Raw genomic sequence first — 23,060 nt, forward strand, 5'->3', positions numbered from 1 at the left:
CCACATTCTCCACAATAGTTTGGGGCAGCACAGTGGCTCAATGGTTAGCATTGCTACCTCACAGTGCCAGGGACCAGGTTCGATTCCAGCCTCAGGTGACTGTCCGTGTGGAGTTTGCACATTCTCCCTGTGTCTGCATGGGTTTCCTCTGGGTGCTCTGGTTTCCTCCCACAATCCAAAGATGTGTAAGTCAGGTGAATTGGCCATGCTAAATTGCCCGTAGTGTTAGGTGCATTAGTCAGAGGGAAATGGGTCTGGGTGGGTTACTCTTTGGAGGGCCGGTGTGGATATTTTGAGCTGAATGGCCTGTTTCCACACTGTAGGGATTCTAATCTTCTAATCATTAGCATTTTTCCAATCCATCAGAACCATTCCCACCTGCAGGAAATTTTGAAACATCTTAACCAGTGATTCACAGTCTTTGCTGCCATTTCCATTAAGACCTGAGGAACTGGCCCTGGGGACTGGTCTGCCTTCAAGGCCAACAGTCTGCTCAGTACTTTTTCCCTGGTGATGACGATGATTATAAGCTCCCCCCTTTCTACAACCTCTACACTGACCATGACACCATTTCTGGTTGTTGGAAAATCCATCTGGCTCGCTAATGTCCTTCAGGGAAGTAAATGTGCTTTTCTCACCTGGTCTGATCTCCATGACTTGGAGGTGCTGGTGTTGGACTCAGGTGGACAAAGTTGTGATAACCACTTGATGGAGGAGTGGTGTTCCAAAAGCTAGTGCTTCCAAATAAACCTGATCTGGACATTATCTAGGCTTGGACTGGCAAGTAACATTTGTGGCACACAAACAGTAGACAATGGCCTTCAATAAGAGCCAATCAATTCTCTGCCCCTTGACATTCAATGGTGTTACCATCACCATCTCTTCCACTATCAACATCCATGGAGTGCGTATTGACCAGAAACTCAACTGGAATCACCACATAAACAGAGTGGCTACAAGTGAGGTCAGAGACGAAGAATATTGCAGCAAGTAAGTCACTTACGCTTGTCTACCACCTACACAACACAAGTCAGGAGTATGATGGAATACATCCTGCTTGCCTGAATTGGGACAGCTCCAACACCATTCAACTAACTTGACACTATCCAGTACAAAGCAACCTGCTTGATTGGCATTACACCCACAAGCATCCAGTCCCTCCACCTCCAGCGCTCAGTAACAACAATGTGTACTATCTATAAGATGCATTGTAGAAATTCACCAAAGATCCTTAGAAAGCACCTTCCAAATCCACAACCATTTCCACCTAGAAGGACTAGGACAATAGTTATATGAGAACACCATCACTTGCAAATTCCCCTCCAAGGCACTAACCACTGTGATTTGGAAAAATATTGCTGTTCCTTCATGTCGCTGAATACCTCAAGGTATTGTGTGTCAACCTATACCACATGGACATCAGTGGTTCAAGAAAGCATCACACCATGACATTCTCAAGGGAAACTAATGAACAGGCAATAATTGCTAGCCAGCCAATGAACCATGAGTGACCAAAACCCAAACACTACCTGTTACTATTGAGATGGTACTAGTGTCCTCCACTGTAAAATCTCAGTCAAAACATTGATTTAGTGTGTCTGCCATTTCTGTGTTTCCCACTATTAATTCCCCAGTCTCATCCTCCAATGGACCAACATTCACTTTAGCGCTCTTTTCCCTTTGACATACTTCCTAGAAGCTTTTGTGTTTTGTTTTTATATTTTTGTGTTAGTTTCATAAGAAACATTTATAAGAATGTTTCAGAAGAAACAGTGGCACAGTGGTGGGAAGCTATGTAGTGCTCCCTTACTGCAACAGAGACCTGGGTGTGATTCCAACATTGAGTGACTGTTCATGTGAAGTTTGCATGATCTCCCTGTGTCTGCATGGTTTCTATGGGTGGTCTAGTTATTTCCCATAATTCAAAGACGTGCATGTTTGGTAGATTAGCCATGCTAAATTGCCCTCTAGTGTCCAGGGATGTGTACACTAGGTGGATTAGCCGCGGATAATACAAGGTTTGGGTGGGATACTCTTTGGAGCAGTGGCCAGACTAAATGGGCCGAATGGCCTCTGTAGGAATTCTATGATAATTTAACTTTGCTTATTTTATTACTTTTGCACTAACCCTTTGTTGATTTTTACAAGTTTCCTAATCCTCCAGCCTGCCACTGGCCTTTGCAATATTTTTGGCTGTATGCTATCTTCAACTTCCTTCCACAATCATGAACTTTTGTTCCATCTCTCAAACTCTTGCGATTGACTAAGCATTATTGTTTTGGTGCCTTGTTGAATGCTGGGTGCAATATCTTGTTCTTCAATGCCTTTTCAGACATGGTTTTGGGAAATCTGAGTGGTTTGCTGGGCTATTTTGGAGACTGGTTAAGAACCAACTGCATCATATGGCTTTGGAGTCAGACGTACACCAGGGAAGGTATGGATAGAGGACTTTATCCCCAAAAGAGAATGAATGAACTCAGTGGGTTTTTATAAAATCTTGTTGTTTCATTGCCATCATAATTGAGACCAGCTTTTTGTTTAACTTCAGTTATAAACTGAATTTAAGTTCCATTATCTGCTTCAGTGGGATTTTAACTTGTGACCCCAGAATACACCTTATTAATTGTTTGCAATATTTGCATGGCAACTTTCTGAATTCTGCATTAATAATTACATCCATGTTCCTCCGAATATCAACATTTAGAAGTTCTAAGCATTTTAAGGATCATACAAATATTCTGCTTCTCACAGTTTGCATTCTCACTGAGATTTATAAAAACAATAAACTCTAATACATTACTATCTGTCTTTTAGTCTAAATGACTAATATAGATAGTTAAGTGGCTACGGTCCAGCGCTGATCTAGCAAATTTTCAAAGATTGATGTAAGGCTAACTAACTTGTATTTCCTTGATTTTTCTCCTCTTTCCCTGAGTGAATCAGATTGATCTTTATGACAATTGTGGAGGACATCCTCACCAGAACTGGGACGAGCTTTGTTTTCAATCCAAATTTATTAATTGAATTCAATTCACTCATTGCCATGGAAGAATTTGATTTCTATTTAATCGCATTGTTACATTTATGAACATCTAATTTGCTTGGATCATTCTACAATCTAAGAACTTTTGGAAAATCTTAGAGCACTTACCATTAGGGCAGCACAATGGCTCAGTGCTTAGCACTGCTATCTCACAGCACCAATTCTCACCTCGGGTGACCCTCAGCGTAGAGTTTACGTTTCTCCCTATGTCTGTGCGGGTTTCGTCCCACAGTCCAAAGATGTGCAGGTCAGGTGAACTGGCCATGCTAAATTGCCCATAGTGTCAGGTGCATTAGTCAGAGGTAGGGTAGGAGACTGGGTCTCGGTGGGTTACTCTTTGGAGGGTCAGTGTGGACTGTTGGGCTGAAGGGCCTGTTTCTATACTGTAGGGAATCTAATCTAAATAAAAATCTGCTATTTCTTCATTCCATATGATAATATCTTCTGTTTTTGCCGTGCGGGAACCAATGTTCAATATAGCCACTTTCCTTCCTTTTGCATGGTGTAAAACCTCTTACAATCATGGCTGATCTGTGCCAATGTTTTATTTTTTCCTTTTATTTAATCAATTTATTGTAGCCTTTTGCTTGATTCTAACATTCCCAAATATTGGGTTCACTAATATTCATTGAAGTATTATAAACTTATTATTTTAATCCAACTTACTCAAGCTCCTTATTAAGTCACAGATAAGTTTTTTGCTGAATTATATTTCTTATAGGAATTAATTTTTATTCCTTTAAAATTTTGAATTGTTTATTTTAAGATTTATCACCTTTTACTCCTCACAATACATTTTACTCTACTTACCCAATCAATCTTAGCCATCTTTCCTTTCACAGGTTTTAGATACTCAGAAGACAATAAGTAAGCCAGAAGAATATTAGAATAATACTCAGAAGGCATGTGTGTTTCAAGAGGTCACCCCCAAGTACTAACCCACTGTGGTGTTTCATGTCGAGTATAAACCAGGCTTCTTCTTTTTGCACAGAGTTGACTTGATATATAATTGACTTCCTCTGTCTGCTGCAAATCCATTTCATGTAAAGTTCCTCCATCTTTTTCATCTTGCTTGTTGATTTTGAGGAGACTTGCTGAGGTTGACAGCTGTCACACAATTGGAAAGATCTTTTAGTAATGAGTTGGTTGAAAAGTACCTACATTGCAAAAATCTAAGATAGTTGAGTCAAAGTTCTCTAAACATTACCTGAATGAAATTACCCTTCTCTCTTAATATTTGGGCAGATAAGATCTTATTGCTTTTTGAAGAGATGCTATTAACTGTGGGGGTGCCTTGCTCTATGTGTTATCAGCAAAATCATACACTACTTCATAGAGGGAACAGGAAGAATTATTATTTTCTTACATTTAAAACTTAGGGAAGAAGCCCATTTTCTCCTACCTCACAAGAATGTCTACAAGAACTTGGCAAGATTCAGAATTCTTAAGAGATCAGGAATTGTTACACATAATCGAGCAGAAAATATTGGAAGTGCTCAGGAGATCTGGTAGTATCTGTGGATTGAGAAACAGGGTAACATTTCTGGTCAAAGAATTATTATCAGAACTTCACCTATACGTTTTCATCACAAAGAGACTACTAAAGGGAAAGACAGCACATTATCAACCTGAAGAAGGGTCATCTGACTGAAACTGTTAACTCTGATTTCTCTCCACAAATGCTGCCAGCCATGCTGAACTTTTCCAGCAATTTCTGTCATTATCACACTATTCTTCTAAATAATCAATTGAGGACTATGGTCTAGCTTTTCTTTTAAATTTCCCAGCATTGTTAAATGTTGTCAATGAGCTAACGATATAATTTATCCTGTACTCAAAGCAGACATGCTGAAGCATTACTTTGGCACTGCACTTCCAGGAGTTTGGCGCAACAACCATAAAAAATAGTTCTAGTTAAGATGGTATATGGCCTGGAGTGAATCTTACTCTCTCATGTATTTGCTGCTATTTCCCTTCTAGGTAGTGGAGGTAATGGGATTTGAAGATGTTGTTGAATAAGCCTAAGTGAATTGCTGCAGTGCATTTTGTAGATTCTACACATTGAACATTGAAAATATGAAGAGTGGGCCAATCAAGCGAGATGCTTTGTCCTGAATGATATTGAGCTCCTGGAGTATTGTTGCAGCTGCACTCATCCAAAAAACTGGGGAGTTTCCTATCACAATCCTAACTTGTGCCTCGGAAATAAAAGGCAATGTTTTGATGAGTCAGGAGTTTCTCACTTCAAAATTCCTAGCCTCTTGCCTGCTCTTGTAGTCATAGTATTTATATAGCTGTTCTGTTTCTTGTAAATGGTCACTATCAAAATATTCATAGTGAGGGATTCAGTGATGATAATGCCATTGAATATCAAGGTGGAGGAAATGGTCAGATCCCTATTTGTTGGAGATAGTCTTGCCTGGCATTTGTGTATCATTAATGTTGTTTGCCACATATCAGTTCAAGGCGAGCTGTTGTCTTGGTCTCGCTAAATATGACCTGATGAATGGGCAGCGCTTTGAAAGCTTGTGATTGCAAGTAAACCTGTTGGACTATAACCTGGTGTTGTGGTACTTGTGACCTTGTCCACCCCAGTCCAATACCGATGCCTCCACATCACCGCCAAATATGGATGCAGATTGCTTCAATATTTAAGGAGTCACAAATCATGCTGAACATTGTGCAGCTATCAACAAATATGACCACCCACCCCCTTCAGACCTTATAGTGGAACATTGACGAAGAATCTGAGTGTTGAGCTCAGAACACAATACCGAGGAACTTCTACAGTGGGTCTGACATGAATGACTGTGGGGTGTTCAGGAGGCCCAGAGTTTTCCAGAACCAATTTTATTTCCTGGGGAGGAGAAAGGCACAGTGCTATAAGTGCCGTAATACATCCTCTGTTTATCTCAGGAACCAGTAACAATGTTCTTTGAAATCTGCACCAGGTCTGACAATCTGTCGACCTCCAGAAACAACCAATGACCTAACTGGATCTGACCCATCAGTGACAAGGAACTCCCGAAATATCTGACTATGTGAACAGATGGGGCCTGACATCCGCCATGACAATGAAGCAGCCAACCACCTACCGGCATCGCCTACCGGCATCGCCTACCGGCACTTAATGACCCAACTTCATGAAGTGGACTTGCAATCTACCCAGCCTTGTGCAGTCCCATCATCGAGGTCTGACTAAATCAAACCAAGAATAAACTCCTAAGTTACTGCTTGGAGTCAGTGGACGGATCTGTATTCAAGAATTCAGTGGCCAACCTAAATAAGCATGCTACTATCATCACAGACTTTATCAGTAAGTTCCAAAGAAGTTAATCTGAGTGCTCCCCAACCGGAAACCAATGGATGAATCATCTGAGGTGTTCAAGTCTCTCTGAGCTACACAGGAAATCTACGTTTATATTGCAAAGCCGCTGGGGAAGACAAAGGACAATACCAGACCAAAATAGAGCCCCAATGTAGAGTCGACTGTAACAAGGTTTACATGATATAATGGGCTACAATGTGAAGTCAGGTAGAATTACTAACAACAATGCATCCCATTCTAATGAGTTCAATTGGCTAGAATGCCATATTTGACAGAAGGTCAATGAAAGGATGTCACTTGCCCCACCAGCCTCAGGTGCACTCATAGCTGCAGACATCAGATCAACCTTCTTGACAGTAAACGCACTGAAAGTGACTGACCATGATGGAGTCCTAGCCATACACTCAGATCATGTGTGGACGAACTGGCAGGAGCATTTGCAGAATCTTAGAATGCCTAAAGCATGGAAGCAGGTCATTTGGCCCACTGAGTCAACACCTACCCTCCAAAGAGCATCCCACCCAGACCAACTCTATTCCTATGACCCTGCATTTACCATGGTGAATCCCCCTAGCTTGCACATCCCTGGACACTATGGGCAATTATAAGTATAGTCATAGAGTCATAGAGATGTACAGCATGGAAACAGACCCTAGGGTCCAACCCATCCATGCCGAATAGATATCCCAACCCAATCTAGTCCCACCTGCCAGCACCCAGCCCATATCCCTCAAAACCCTCCCTATTCATATACCCATCCAAATGCCACTTAAATGTTGCAATTGTACCAACCTCCACCACTTCCTCTGGGAGCTCATTCCATACATGTACCACCCTCTGCGTGAAAACGTTGCCCCTTAGGTCTCTTTTATATCTTTCCCCTCTCACCCTAAACCTATGCCCTCTAGTTCTGCACTCCCCAATCCCAAAGAAAAGACTTTTCCTATTTACCCTATCCACGCCCCTCATAATTTTGTAAATCTCTATAAGATCACCCCTCAGCCTCCGACACTCCAGAGAAAACAGCCCCAGCCTGTTCAACCTCTCCCCATAGCTCAAATCCTCCAACCCTGGCAACATCCTTGTACATCTTTTCTAAACCCTTTCAAGTTTCACAACATCTTTCCGATAGGAAGGAGACCAGGATTGCACGCAAAATTCCAACAGTGGCCTAACCAATGTTCTGTACAGCTGCAACATGACCGCCCAACTCCTGTACTCAATACTCTGACCAATAAAAGAAAGCATACCAAACACCTTCTTCACCATTCTGTCTACCTGTGACTCCACTTTCAAAGAGCTATAAACCTGCACTCCAAGGTCTCTTTATTCAGCAACACTCTCTGCAACCTTACCATTATGTGTATAAGTCCTGCTAAGATTTGCTTTCCCAAAATGCAGTACCTCGCATTTATCTGAATTAAACTCCATCTGCCACACTCAGCCTATTGGCCCATCTGATCAAGATCCTGTTGTAATCTAAGGTATCCTTCTTTGCTTTCCACTGCACCTCCAATTTTGGTGCCATCTGCAAACTTACTAACTATACCTCTTATGACTCAGCACCGATCCTTGTAGCACTCCACTGGTCACAGGCCTCCAGTCTGAAAAACAACCCTCCACTACCACCCTCTGTCTTCTACCCTTGAGCCAGTTCTGTATCCAAATGGAAAGTTCTCCCTGTAATCCGTGAGATCTAACCTTGCTAACCAGTCTCCCATGGGGAACCTTGTCAAACGCCTTACTGAAGTCCATATAGATCACATCTACTGCTCTGCCCTCATCAATTCTCTTTGTTACTTCTTCAAAAAACTCAATCAAATTTGTGAGACATGATTTCCCATGCACAAAGCCATGTTGACTATCCCTAATCAGTCCTTGCCTTTCCAAATACATGTACATACTGTCCCTCAGGATTCCATCCAACAACTTGCCCACCACCGATGTCAGGCACACTGGTCCATAGTTCCCTGCCTTGTCCTTACCACCCTTCTTAAACAGTGGCACCACGTTAGCCAACCTCCAGTCTTCCGGCACCTCACCTATGACTATTGATGATATAAATATCTCAGCAAGAGGTCCAGCAATCACTCCCCTACCTTCCCACAGAGTTCTAGGGTACACCTGATCAGGTCCTGGGGATTTATCTGCCTTTGTGCATTTCAAGACATCCAGCATTTCCTCCTCTGTAATCTGGACATTTTGCAAGGTGTCACCATCCAATTAGCTACTTTCTATATCTTCCATATCCTTTTCAACAGTAAATACTGATGCAAAATACTCATTTAGTATCTCTCCTATTTTCTGCCGCTCCGCACAAAGGCCTCCTTACTGATCTTTGAGGGGCCCTATTCTCTCCCTAGTTATCCTTTTGTCCATAGTGTATTTGTAAATATCCTTTGGATTGTCCTTAATTCTATTTGCCAAAGCTATCTCATGTCTCCTTTTTGCCCTCCTGATTTCCCTCTTAAGTATACTCCCACTGCCTTTATACTCTTCTAAGGATTCACTCGATCTGTCCTGTCTATACCTGACATATGCTTCCTTCTTTTTCTTAACCAAACCCTCAATTTCTTTAGTCATCCAGCATTCCCTATACCTACCAGCCTTTCCTTTCACCCTAACAGGAATATACTTTCTATGGATTCTCATTATCTCATTTCTGAAGGCTTCCCATTTTCCTGCCGACCCTTTACCTGCGAACATCTGCCCCAATCAGCTTTTGAAAGTTCTTCCTAATACCATCAAAATTGGCCTTTCTCCAATTTAGAACTTCAACTTTTCAATCTAGTCTATTCTTTTCCATCATTATTTTAAATCTAATGGAATTATGGTCACTGGCTCCAAAGTGCTCCCCCACTGACACTTCAGTCACCTGCCCTGCCTTATTTCCCAAGAGTAGGCCAAGTTTTGCACCTTTTCGAGTAGGTACATCCATATAATCCACCTAACCAACATATCTTTGGACTGAGGGAAGAAACCATAGCACCCAAAGGAAACCCTTGCAGACATAGGGAGAAGGTGTGAACTCCATATAGCCATCTTTAAAATCTCCTTACTACGATGTAAGGTTCCCAGTTGAAAACCACTATCATCCCGATGCCAAAGAACAATCAGGCAACATGCTTTAATGACTACTGTCTGGTAGGTCTGACATCCATCATTAGGAAATGCTTTGATAAATTAATAATGGCACACATCATCAATAAGGGTGGCACGGTGGCACAGTGGTTAGCACTGCTGCCTCACAGCGCCAGAGACCTGGGTTCAATTCCCGCCTCAGGCGACTGACTGTGTGGAGTTTGCACGTTCTCCCCATGTCTGCATGGGTTTCCTCCGGGTGCTCCAGTTTCCTCCCACAGTCCAAAAATGTGCAGGTCAGGTGAATTGGCCATGCTAAATTGCCCGTAATGTTAGGTAAGGGGTAAATGTAGGGGTATGGGTGGGTTGTGCTTCGGAGGGTCGGTGTGGACTTGTTGGGCCGAAGGGCCTGTTTCCACACTGTAAGTAATCTAATCTAATCTCCAGTTTCCAACTAAAATTGGCCGACTGTCGCAATCTCCTTGGCCCTATACTCATCCCTGGAACATCTGGATAACAAACATACCTAAATCAGACTCCTATTAATTGACTTTAGCTCTGCCTTCAACAGCATAATTCCAACCAAACTCATCTCCAAGTGCTAAGACCTAGGGCTCTGCTCTGAAACTGAATTTTCTACTGCCTGACCCACAAACCATAATCAATAACATCTCCTCCACAGTAATCTTCAACACTGGTGCCCCACAAGGCTGCCTACTTAGCCTCTTATTATGCTCTTTATACACTCATGACTGTGTGGCCAAATTCAACCCTTTCTCCATTTATAAATTTGCTGATAACACCACAGTACAGAGTCGGATTTCAAATAATGACGAGACAGTGTACAAGAAAAAGATTAAACAGCTTAGTGTCCTGGTATAAAGACAACAATCTCTCCTTCAATGTCAACAAAATGAAGGAGTGGTCTTCAACTTCAGGAAGTGGAGTGGAATGTGTCAATGGTGGTGAGGTGGAGGTGCTCGAATGCTTAAGTTCTGAGGAGTAAGTATCACCAAAAATCTATTCTGCTCCATCCTCATTGATGCTGCAGTCAAGAAAGCACACCACTGCCTCGACTTGCTCAGGAGGCTAAAGTAATTCAGCACATCCGCAATGACTCTTTTATTGATGCACCATGGGAAGCGTACTATCTAGATATGTCACAGTTTGATATGGCAACTGCTCTGCTCAAGACTGCAAGAAGCTAGAGACCTGTGAATGCAAACAATTAGATTAGATTACTTACAGTGTGGAAACAGGCCCTTTGGTCCAACAAGTCCACACTGACCCACCGAAGCGCAACCCACCCACACCCATTCCCCTACATTTACCCCTTCACCTAACACTACGGGCAATTTAGCATGGCCAATTCACCTAACCTGCACATTTTTGGACTGTGGGAGGAAACCAGACCAACCGGAGGAAACCCACGCAGACACGGGGAGAATGTGCAAACTCCACACAGTCAGTCGCCTAAGGCAGGAATTGAACCCGGGTCTCTGGCACTGTGAGGCAGCAGTGCTAACCACTGTGCTACCGTGCCACCCCAATCCATCACAAAAACCAGCCTTCCTTCTATTGATTCCGTCTCACTTCCTGCTGCCTCAGGAAAACAGCAAAAATAATCAAGGGCTCCTCCCCCTTCCCATTATATTCTCTTCCATCCTCTTTCATCAGGTCAAAGATATAAAAGTTTGAAAACATGTACCAACAGATTCAAGAATAAAGTCTTCCCAGCTGTTATCACACTTCCGAACAGATTTGACCTTTCTCTGTAGTTGTAACACTATATTCTGCATTCTGTTCTATTACCCTGATGTACTTATGCAAGGCATGGTTTGTCTGGTTAGCAAGCAAACAATACTTTTCACTGTATCTCATTACATGTGACAATAATAAATCAAATCAAAGGTAACTGTGCTAGATGCTGGACCGGAAACTGAAGACTGCAGGAATGGAAGACAATCTTCTCCCGGTAGCTGTGAAGGTCACTGCAGCGCTGAACATTTATGTGACTGGCTTCTTCCATAAAGAAACAGGTGACCTGTGTGGGATCTTCCAATTGTACACCCACAAATGCATCAGGACAATCTGCGCAAGGTAACACTGGTTCATTTTGCTCCCTCAAGTGAAGGACAATGCTTCAGCCTGGGCGGTACAATTCGGTAACATAGTTGGATTCCCCAACTGCAGGGTGATCACAATGCTGTGGTATTCATCAACAAGAAGAAGTCCCATTAAATTGATGTTCAGGAGACCTTTAATCACCATTTAATCACTTCCTGGAGGTGTGTACACCTGGTATGTTTGAGGATGCAGGAGTTTGGAAGGCTGGTAACTAGGGGCAAGGGATGAACACTGCAACCATGACTCATGTCACCATTGTGCATGCCCTGGCTGGTGTGGAACTCAAGTTTAATTCTGCCAATGCCTCAAGCAGGGCCACATGGAACAGGGTACAGAGTGCTTGAAGATGCAGTTCGCTAATTGGGCAGGACCAGGAGGCCTTCCAGTACAGTCTGAACAGAGTTTACCAGATCATCTTGGTGTGCTGTGACTTACACAATTGCAGCAGTTAATGAGGTGATATCCTGGATGCAGAAGAATTGGGAGAGTGAACCAATCATCCAAGGATGACAAGAATATTGGGTTAGGGAATCCAATGTCGACAATTACAGTGCTCAGCTGCAACTGGCACTACATTGCCTCCTGATTCAAACAGATGAGAATGGGGTGCAGCACACAATTGTTGACAATAAAGTAATCTTTGGTCATGATGCTGAAACCTAGTTTTCAATATAAGGATGAAGTTCAGCCTCTGTTGGCTTTGTTTGTGTTCCCTTTTGTTTTCAGTAAATAAAGGCTCACATTTGACTCCGAAAACGTGACATCTGACTTAGCCAAAAAAAGTAAGATTCACCCCATTGTGTCCTTTTCTGGTTACCAAACTTTTAGAACGATATAAAGGCATTGGAAAGAGTACATAAAAGATTCATGAAAATTGTACCAGTAATTAAGAATTTCAGTTATGCAAGCAGATTGGAGAATCTGGAGCAGATGGTTGAGACCAGATTTGTTAGGTGTATTAAAACTTCTGAGAGACCTAGTCAGAATAGATAACAAAAATATCCCACTGATAGAAGGATCAAGAATAAGACATTTAAGGAAACTGGTAAAAGAAGCAGTGGAAAAATGAGAAGAAACTTTCATGCAGTGAATGGTAAAGATCTGGAATGCACTTCCTGCATAAATGGTGGAAACAAATTCAACTGAGCAATTCAAGAAAAGGGATTGGAATTATTATCTGGTAATGAAGAATGTACAGCACTACAAGAAGAAGGTGGGGAAGTGGAATTAGGTTGCATTGCTCAGTCAGAGAGTCAGAAAAGATGTGACAAGCCAACTTCTGTAATCATTCTGTGATTCTGTTGGGCTGACAATTAAATCTTTTACATTGCTCACTATTGAACCTAATATGGCCCATTCACTTGTTGATTCAGACATACCACTTCAAAAATCTATCCTGGACACACAGAACAAATTCCAACATGAAAAATAAAGAATTGCAGATGCTGGAAATCTAAAATAGAAACATAAATTGCTGGTGAAACCTAACAGGTCTGTCAGCATCTGTGGAGAGAGAAACAAAGTTAATATTTCAAGTCCAGTGTCCCTTGTCCAGAAAAAGTGACAAAATGACCCTTCCACATAAACATACCAGGAAAAGCAGCAAATCTGAGGACAGGGAGCAGTTTAGAATTCAGCAAGACAGGACAAAAAGTTAAACAAAATAGAATGTAAGAGTAAACTTGTGAGAAACTAAAAATGCACTGTGAAAGATTCTATAGATATGTGAAGAGAAAAAGATTAGTGAAGACAAACCAAGGATCTAATGAGGATGGAATTGAAAAAAAATCAATATTAGTGAAAAAAAAAGAGATGCTCGAGAAATTAAAGGTGTAAAGGCGGACCTAACCTTGAGGCCTGATAGTCTGCATCCAAGAATACAAAAGCTGGTCACCCTTAGAAATTCTGGAGAATTTGGAGCAGTCTGGCCTGATTAATGGGAGGGGGAGGGAACTTAACCCCACTATTTAAAAAAAGGAAGGATACAAAAAGAAAGACAGAGCATTAAAGACCCATTAGCCTAACATCAGTAGTGGGAGAAAAAGGCAGTTTTAAAAGATGTTATAACAGTTGGACAGTGTTAATGGGATCTGATTCTGGATTAGTGGTGCTGGAAGAGCACAGCAGTTTAGGCAGCATCCAAGGAACAGTAAAATCAACGTTTCGGGCAAAAGCCCTTCATCAGGAATAAAGGCAGAGAGCCTAAAGCGTGGAGAGATAAGCTAGAGGAGGGTGGGGGTGGAGAAAGTAGCATAGAGTACAATAGGTGAGTGGGGGAGGGGATGAAGGGGGGGAGGGTGGAGTGGATAGGTGGAAAAGAAGACAGGCAGGTAGGACAAGTCATGGAGGTAAAAACAATGACTGCAGATGCTGAAAACCAAATACTGGATTAGTGGTGCTGGAAGAGCACAGCAGTTCAGGCAGAAGGGCTTTTGCCCGAAACGTCGATTTTGCTGCTCGTTGGATGCTGCCTGAACTGCTGTGCTCTTCCAGCACCACTAATCCAGGACAAGTCATGGGGACAGTGCTGAGCTGGAAGTTTGGAACTGGGGTGAGCTGGGGGAAGGTAAAATGAGGAAACTGTTGAAGTCCACATTGATGCCCTGGGGTTGAAGTATTCCGATGCGGAAGATGAGGCATTCTTCCTCCAGGCGTCTGGTGGTGAGGGAGCGGCGGTGAAGGAGGCCCAGGAACTCCATGTCCTCAGCAGAGTGGGAGGGGGAGTGGAAATGTTGGGTCACAGGGCGGAGTGGTAGATCGGTGTGAGTGTCCCAGAGATGTTCCCTAAAGCGCTCTGCTAGGAGGCGTCCAGTCTCCCCAATGTAGAGGAGACCGCGTCGGGAGCAACGGATACAATAAATGATATTGGTGGATATGCAGGTAAAACTTCGATGGATGTGGAAGGCTCCTTTAGTGCCTTGGATGGAGGTGAGGGAGGAGGTGTGGGCGCAGGTTTTGTAGTTCCTGTGGTAGCAGGGGAAGGTGCTAGGATGGGAGGGTGGGTTGTAGGGGGGAGTGGACCTGACCAGGTAGTCATGGAGGGAACGGTCTTTGCGGAAGGCGGAAAGGGGTGGGGAGGGAAATATAACCCTGGTGATGGGGTCTGTTTGGAGGTGGCGGAAATGTCGGCGGATGATTTGGTTTATGCAAAGGTTGGTCGGGTGGAAGGTGAGCACCAGGGGCGTTCTGTCCTCGTTACGGTTGGAGGGGTGGGGTCTGAGGGCAGAGGTCCGGGATGTAGACGAGATGCATTGGAGGGCGTCTTCAACCACATGGGAAGGGAAATTGCGGTCTCTAAAGAAGGAGGCCATCTGGTGTGTTCTGTGGTGGAACTGGTCCTCCTGGGAGCAGATACCGTGGAGACGGAGGAATTGGGAATACGGGATGGCAATTTTGCAGGAGGTAGGGTGGGAAGAGGTGTAATCCAGGTAGCTGTGGGAGTCGGTAGGTTTGTAAAAAATGTTGGTGTCAAGTCAGTCGTCATTAATGGAGATGGAGAGGTCCAGGAAGTGGAGGGAGGTGTCAGAAATGGTCCAGGTAAATTTAATGTCAGGGTGGAATGTGTTAGTGAAGTTGATGAATTGCTCAACCTCCTCGCGGAAGCACGAGGTGTCACAATGCAGTCATCAAAGTAGCGGAGGAAGAGGTGGGGAGTGGTGCTGGTGTAATTACAGAAGATCGACTGTTCTATATAGCCAACGAAGAGACAGACATAGCTGGGGCCCATACGGGTGCCCATGGCTACCCCTTTGGTCTGGAGGAATTGGGAGGATTCGAAGGAGAAATTGTTTAAGGGTGAGGACCAGTTCGGCCAAACGAATGAGAGTGTCGGTGCAAGGGTACTGTTGGGGACGTCGGGAGAAGAAGAAACGGAGGGCTTGGAGGCCCTGGTCATGGTGGATGGAGGTGTAGAGGGATTGTATATCCATGGTGAAGATGAGGAGTTGGGGGCCGGTGAAATGGAAGTCTTGGAGGAGGTGGAGGGCGTGGGTGATGTCTCGAATGTATGTGGGGAGTTCCTGGACTAGGGGGGATAAGACAGTGTTGAGGTAGGTAGAAATGAGTTCAGTGGGGCAGGAGCATGCTGAGACAATGGGTCGGCCAGGGTGGTCAGGCTTGTGGATCTTGGGAAGGAGGTAGAACCAGGCAGTGCGGGGTTCCCGGACTATGTGTTTGGAAGCTGTGGGAGGGAGATCTCCTGAAGTGATGAGGTTCTGTATGGTCTGGGAGATGATGGTTTGGTGATGGGGGGGTGGGGTCATGGTCGAGGGGGCGGTAGGAAGAGGTGTCCTCGAGTTGGCGTTTGGCTTCACAGTGTAGAGGTCAGTGCGCCAGACTACCACTGCGCCCCCTTTAACTGCTGGCTTGATGGTGAGGTCAGGATTGGAGCAGAGGGATTGGATGGCTGCGCGTTGTGAGGGTGAGAGGTTGGAGTGGGAGAGGGGGGGCGACAGGTTGAGGCGGTTAATGTCCCGGCGGCAGTTGGAGATGAAGAGGTCGAGGACAGGTAATAGGCCAGCGCGGGGTGTCCAGGTGGATGCAGTGTGTTAGAGGTGGGCAAAGGGGTCCTCAGAAGGTGGGCGGGAGTCCTGATTGTGAAAGTAAGCTCGGAGGCGGAGGCGGCAGAAGAAGTGTTCGACGTCACGGTGTGTATTAAATTCATTGATGCGTGGATGGAGGGGGATGAAGATGAGTCCTTTGCTGAGGACTGATCGTTCATCCTCAGTGAGAGGGAGGTCCAGAGGGATGGTGAAAACTCGGCAGGGCTGGGAGCTGGGACCCGGTGTTGGTGTGGAGCTGGGAGTTGGAGGGGATCCTGGGTGTTGCAATGGGTGTGGTGGAGGGGGGAATGGGGGTGGAGTCATGAGCAGGTGTGGTGTTCCCCTCAGGGTTCTGGGGGGGGGGGATGATGACAATGGGATCTGTGGGCGGCATGTCAGCAGAATGCAGGTGAGTGACGTTAATGGGATCTGACATGGGTTTAGGAAATGGAAATCATGCTGAACTAGAGTTTGTTCAAGAGTCAGCTGTTGGGATGACAAGAGATATTGAGGCTGTGGCCAGACAAAAGAAGGAGGCATGGCTCAAGTACAGGCAGCTAGGATCAAGGGAATCCCCTGGAAGGGATACAGCAGTTTACTGAAGAAGGAAATCAGGAGGGTGAAAAGGGGGAATGTGATAATCTTGGCTGAGAAGATGAGGATGAATCCAAAAAATGTTTTAAGTATATTAAAACAAAAAGAATAACTAGAGAGAGAGAGAGAGAGTAGGATCCCTCAAGGACCAAAGTGGACATGTCAATGTGAAACCACAGGAGATGGATGAGGTCCTCAGTGAATATTTCTCCTCTGAATTTACCGTGGATAAAGACATGAAGACATGAAAACTTGCAGAAGTTAGAGATGATATCCTGGGGACAGTCCATATCACAGTAGAGAAGGTGTTGGATGTTTTATAATATATGAAGATGGATAAATCTCCTGATTCTGACCATATATATATCCAGGAACACTGCAAGAGGCTAGATAAGAAATTGTAGGGGTCCTGGCTGATTTTTTTTTGCATCATTGTTAACCATGGGTGAGGTCCTGGAAGACGGGCAGGTAGCGAATGTTGTGCCTTTCTTCAAGAAGGGCTGCAAAGAAAAACCTGGAAACTATAAGCCAGTAAACCTAACATCTGTGGTAGGTATGTGACTTGAGAAGATTGTGAGGAAGAAGATATATATGCCTTTGGAAAGACAGAGTTTAATTAGGAATAGTCAGTATGGATTTGTGCATGGGAGAGCATGCCTCACAAACTTGTTAGAGTTCTTTGATAAGGTGACCAGGAAGGTTAACAGGACAGGCCAGTAGAAGTAGTTTATATGGATTTCAGTCAGGCCTTTGATAAGGTTCCACATGGTAGGCTGCTCTGGAAGGTGAAATCACATGGGGAGCTGGCAAATTGGACATACAATTGGCTTGGTGATAGAAAGCAGAGGGTAATAGTGGAAGGATGCTTGTCAGACTGGAAGCCTCTGACTAACAGAGTGCCTCAGAGGTCAGTGCTGAGCCCATTACTATTTGTTATTTATATCAATGATTAGGATGAGAATGTACAAGGCATGATTAGTATGTTTGCAGATGACACCAAAATACATAGTATTGTGGGCAGTGAGGATGGTTATCAGAAATTTCAGCAGGACCTTGATCAACTGGGGAAGTGAGCTGTAAAATGGCAAATGGAGTTTAATATGAGTGTGAGGTGTTGCATTTTGGAAAGTCAAATCAAGGTAGGAGTTTCATGGTGAATGGTAGGACCTTTAGGAGTGTGGTGGAACCTTGGAGTTCAGATGCACAGTTCTCTGAAACTGGAGTCACAGATAGACAGGGCAGTGAAGAAAGCTTTAGGTGCACTGGCCTTCATCAGGCAGGGCATTGAGAATAGAAGTTAGGAGGTTACGTTGCAGTTGTACAGGACGTTGGTGAGTCTGCACCTGGTGCTTTGTGTTCAGTTTTGGTCACCTTGCTATTGGGAGGACGTTATTAAACTGGAAAGAGTGCAGAAGAAATTTACATGGATGTTGCCAGGCCTGAGTTATAGGGAGAAGTTGGACAAGCTAGGACTTTATTCTTTACAGCAAAGGAGACTGAAGGGGGAGTCTTATAGAGGTGTGTAAGATGATGAGAGGCATGGATAGGGTTAATGCACTTGGTCTTTTCCCCAGGATTGGGGAATCGAGGATTAGATGGCATTAGTTTAGGGTTAGTGCAGAAATAATAAAAGGGAACCTGAGTGGCTACATTTTTTCCACAAAGGGTGGTCTGCATTTGAAAAAGCTGGCAGTGGAATACATGGATAAGAAGAGTTTAGAAGGATATGGGCCAGTTTGGGCCAAAGGGTCTGTCTCCATGCTGTATGATCTATGACTCTAGGACATATAAAGGAGACCCAGCGAAAGTGTTGTAGTTGGATTTCAAAAAGGCTTTTGATAAAATCCCACATAAAACTCCAGTGTGCAAAATTAGAATACACTAGATCATATACTTGCATGGATTGAGAATTGGTTGATGGATCTGAAAGAGAGATTGAGAGTAAATGTGTTCCTTCTTGGGTGACATGCAGTGACTAGTGGTGCACCATTGGGATCAGAGCTTGGGCCTCAGCCATTCATGAACTATATTAATAACTTGGATAAGGGAACCAAATGAAATATTTCCAAGTTTGCTGATAACACAAAATTAGATGGGATTGTGAGCTGTGAGAAAGATGCAAGGATGCTTGAGAGCAATAAATAGGCAATTCAGTTTTGGGCAAACATATAACAGATGTAGCAAAACATGGCCAATTTTGAAGTTATACACTTTGGGTTGAAACACAGTAGGGATAGTATTATCTACATGCAATATTGGAAAATGTATTCAAAAGAAGAACTGCAGATGTTGAAAATCAGGAACAAATACACAAATTGCTATTAAAACTCAAGTAGGTCTGACAGCATATGTAGACAGGAAGCAGAGTTAACATTTTGGGTTGAATCACCCATCTTCAGAACTGAATGAGACCATTAGTGAGTGCCAATGGATAGTTTGTGGTTGCACCCCATGTGATGACAAGGCCTAGGTGTGTCACAGTTGGGGTAAGAACAAGGGAGAAAATTGTTGAACTTGATATTGCGTCCAGAAGGCTGCAGGGATCCCAAGCAGAAAATAAGGTGCTGTTCTTCCAACTTGCGATGAGGTTCCTTGGAGCACTATAGCAAGCACAAGACAGAGCTGTTGGCCAGGAAACACTGTGATGTGTTGAAATGGCAGGCAACTGGAAGCTCGGTCATTTCTGTGGACAGAATGTAGGTGCTATACAAAGCTGTCACCCGGCATGCGCTTCGTCTCCCCAGTGTCAAGGAGAACACATTGTGGGCAACAAATACAATAGACTAGATTGAGTGAAGTGCAGGGAAGTCACTGTTTCACCTGAAGCCTGGAGCTTTGGAAAGTGACGGAGGAGGAAGTAAATGAGCAGAGAAATACAGATACACAAATAAATCTGGATGTCCCTGTACACCAGTCAATGTAATAGGCAGGTGCACCAAACAAAAATACAAAGGCAAATGGCATGTTGCCCTTCATTGCAAGAAGATTCAGATGTAGGAATATCTTACTGCAGTTATGCAGAACATTGGTAAGACAGTTCTAGCAGAGGATATACTTGGCAAAGAGGGAGTGTAGAAAAGGTTCACTAGGCTGAAACCACAGCAGGACTGTCCTATGAGGAGAGTTGGTTTGACTGGACCTGAAGTTTAGAAGAACGCGATCTGATTGAAAGGTATAAAATTCCAGGAGAAAGTCAGCACTGCAGACGGTGGAGATCAGAGTCAAGAGTGTGGTGCTGGAAAAGCATAACAGGTCAGGCAGCATCCGAGGAGCAGGAGAATTGATGTTTTGGACATACGCCCTTCATCAGGAATGACAGAATGGCTAGGTAGTTTAGCTGTACGGAGGATATGTCCACTAGTTAGGGAATCCAGAATCAGTTTCAGGATGTGCAGTAAGCCATTTAGGACTGAGAAAAGGAAACATTTCTTCACTTTCCACAGGTGGTCAATCTGTAGAACTTGCTACAATGGGAGGCTTTCAGGGCCAGGTCAGTGAGTATATTCAATCAAGCAACTAATAAATTTTGAGATATTAAAGGCATCAAGGGTTAGGGAGAGAAAGCTAGAATATGGCATTGATCAGTCATAACCATATTGAATGGCAGAGCAGGCTGTGTATGACCGACTGACCTACTCCTGCTCCTAGTTTCAATGCTTCGGTTTTAAGTCAGGCATGTAATGGAATAATACTACTTGGCTGGATGATTGCAACTCAACAATGCTCAAGAAGTAAGACACCATCCAGAACAATCAGCCCACTTGACTGCCTCAGTAGCAAAAATTCACTCACTCCACCATCAATGCTTAAAAAGAGTAGTGCACACCACCTATAAAATGCACTGCAGAAATCCACCATGGCTCCTTAGACAGCACCTTCTGAATCCTTAACCATTATCATCTAGAAATACAAGGGTAGCAGATACTTGGGAAACATTGTCTTCTGCAAGTTTCTCTTGAAGCCCCTCACCATCTTGAATTGGAAATGTATCACCATTCCTTTAGTGTTGCTGGATACTTGGCCCCTAACAGTATTATGGAAGTACTTACATCAAAAAGACTGCAGTAATTTAAGAAGACAGACCACTATCATCTTCTGAAGGGTAACTAGGGACAGGCAGTAAATGTCAACAACATCCTCATCTAAGAAATAAAAAATCTTCTTGGTCTCCTGGAATTGTGCTTGTTCACCTGCTGGGCTGTTGGGAGGTTGGGTGGGAGGGGTCAAATTTTTCCAAACTTTTTCTCAGTATTTTTTAATTTGTCCTGTTTCTTGCAGGCTATTATTTGGCTGAAATGAAGATAGCAGCATGCTCAAATTATATGACACAGACTTGTTGAATGAGTTAATATTTTCCTGTTTATTCTCATATTGGGTTACAAAGAAACTGTTAGGGTCTGACTTGCCTCTGGAGTAAACTACAATGAGATTTGAGCTGGAGAGATTTGATCAGACCTTCAGTCTGGATTTACAGTGTCTAAATTAGTAGTGGAAGTTTGCCCTAAGTTATTAAGCTATCAATCCTAAATTGTGTTGCTATACCTTACAAGAGCTGGCTAAAGCTGTATCCGACTGACTTCTTCTCTCTTTCTTTAGTTCACCGTCTTCTGTCCCATAATTTGCTGTAAGTAATTTGCTCTTCATCACATCTTCTTGGGACTTGGAGATTTCTAGAGAGACTCAAACATTAAAAATTAATATCGAAAACATTCTCTTCTTTCAACTGAAACTACTAATCTCTTAAATACACACTATATTAAATACATTCACAGGATCCTAGGCCAGCATTTATTAATCAAAGGGCAGTTGAAAAGTTAGGTGCAACTGCCATTTGAGCTTTACTTGTTGTCAACTGGCTGTAGTATTTTCAACATCCAGGCCTCTGTTTAACATTTAATTACATAAACGAACAGGAGTGAGGATAAGAATGTTGCTGCAGAGAGGCTGTGACAACAGTTCACACCATAGGAGGTCAGAAATAAAATAGGGAGTTGTTACACAATCAGTGTTAGTCAGGGGCAGGAAAAACATGCTTACAACAGGAAAAGTCCAATGATTGCTCGTACTCGAGAGAATTCCTATACCTTTATAATCTGTCAAAGAGTCCTTCCAGTTATGAAAAATTTGCTTATCTTTGCCTTTCCTGCAGAATTTTTAAGTTTCACTGATAATTTTTGTGCTGTGTGAACTTCCCCCAATTTAATTTAAAGGGGTGGCACAGTACCAGTGATGTCTTTGTGTTGCGACATTCAAATGCTACTTGGGCCCCGCTTTCCTTTGTCAAGCGATCTTCTACACTCCAAAATCTGGATTGAAACAGACATAAGTGCATAGGAAAAGTGTGGCAAATCCTCGATTGGTGTTCAAGACACTGGAGAACCTTGTTTGTGCTGGGAGACCTGGTTAAATTCATGCCTGGAAATCCCGAGTTATTTTGGAGTTGGAGACACTGAGTTTGGTTCAGAATTTTTTAGAAGTATTGTATGTTCTAGTGGATTGCATGGTGGCAAATTCCTTTAAGATTACAATATAAAAATGTGACAGGCCACAGATCTTTCTAGTTATTATTATTTGTGTGACCATTAGAACATTTTTTTAAAAAATCAATTGTTTTTTAAATTGTTTTTTCAACTGAATCTTCTATATACAAGTTCAACTGGAGCCTGGATTTTTACTGTTGCAGTAGGTAGCTTGAGATGGAACTTTTCCAGCTCAGCAGAGATGTCCTTGGATGGCAAGATCTTCTCTCCAGTGGTATTTGCAGATACAGTGAGCCAGCTATTCCCAGAACTAGATCAGAGATGGCCATAAGGGTGCCTGAGTACTAAGGTGAGCTGGCTAAATGGTATAATCTTCTGAGACTTTTTCCCAATTGCTCGGTTGCATTTCAGGCCCATCATAACCCCCTAATTCTTTTATACTTTGATGTTCTGGTATGACTAGATTCCAACTTATACTTCCCCCAAACAACTCGCAATAGCCTTCAGTTCAACTCATGACTCTTTCATATCCATTCACCCAGTATACACTATGTTTGGTGAACCCCACATTAAAAATGGCCAGTGTGAAACTGCTATGTTAAAAATCATCTAATCATAGTTGTTTGGTAAAATGTGACATTTCTGCAACCTACAAAAGTATCAATCAAATAGACGAATTAAGTTTCAATCAAGCTTTAAGCACTTCACAACTCAACTTTGTGAAATAAACATTGACAAAAGAGATCACAAACTATTTATTATAATCAAATAAAGGTGTTAGTCAAGCCAAGTCAGCAGATTTCTCTCCAGCTGTGTAAACAACCTCATATTCATATAATCCTTTTACAAGTCCGGGCTCTAGTCTA

The 23,060-nt window shown here is 43.2% G+C and overlaps 1 protein-coding gene across 1 annotated transcript in view; it reads right to left on the reverse strand.

The window, feature by feature from the left end:
* The window catches only part of sytl3 (synaptotagmin-like 3), a 112,983-nt gene that overhangs the window by 27,304 nt on the left and 62,619 nt on the right, over window positions 1-23,060 (reverse strand). The window contains exons 7-8 of the mRNA XM_072580123.1: window positions 21,257-21,384; window positions 3,983-4,150 (exon numbers count right to left, since the gene is read on the reverse strand). Coding sequence (XP_072436224.1) covers window positions 3,983-4,150; window positions 21,257-21,384 — 296 coding nt within the window. The remainder of the gene's footprint in view (window positions 1-3,982; window positions 4,151-21,256; window positions 21,385-23,060) is intronic.

Source organism: Chiloscyllium punctatum, chromosome 11 (genome assembly GCF_047496795.1).
Source record: "Chiloscyllium punctatum isolate Juve2018m chromosome 11, sChiPun1.3, whole genome shotgun sequence".
NCBI lineage: Eukaryota > Metazoa > Chordata > Chondrichthyes > Orectolobiformes > Hemiscylliidae > Chiloscyllium > Chiloscyllium punctatum.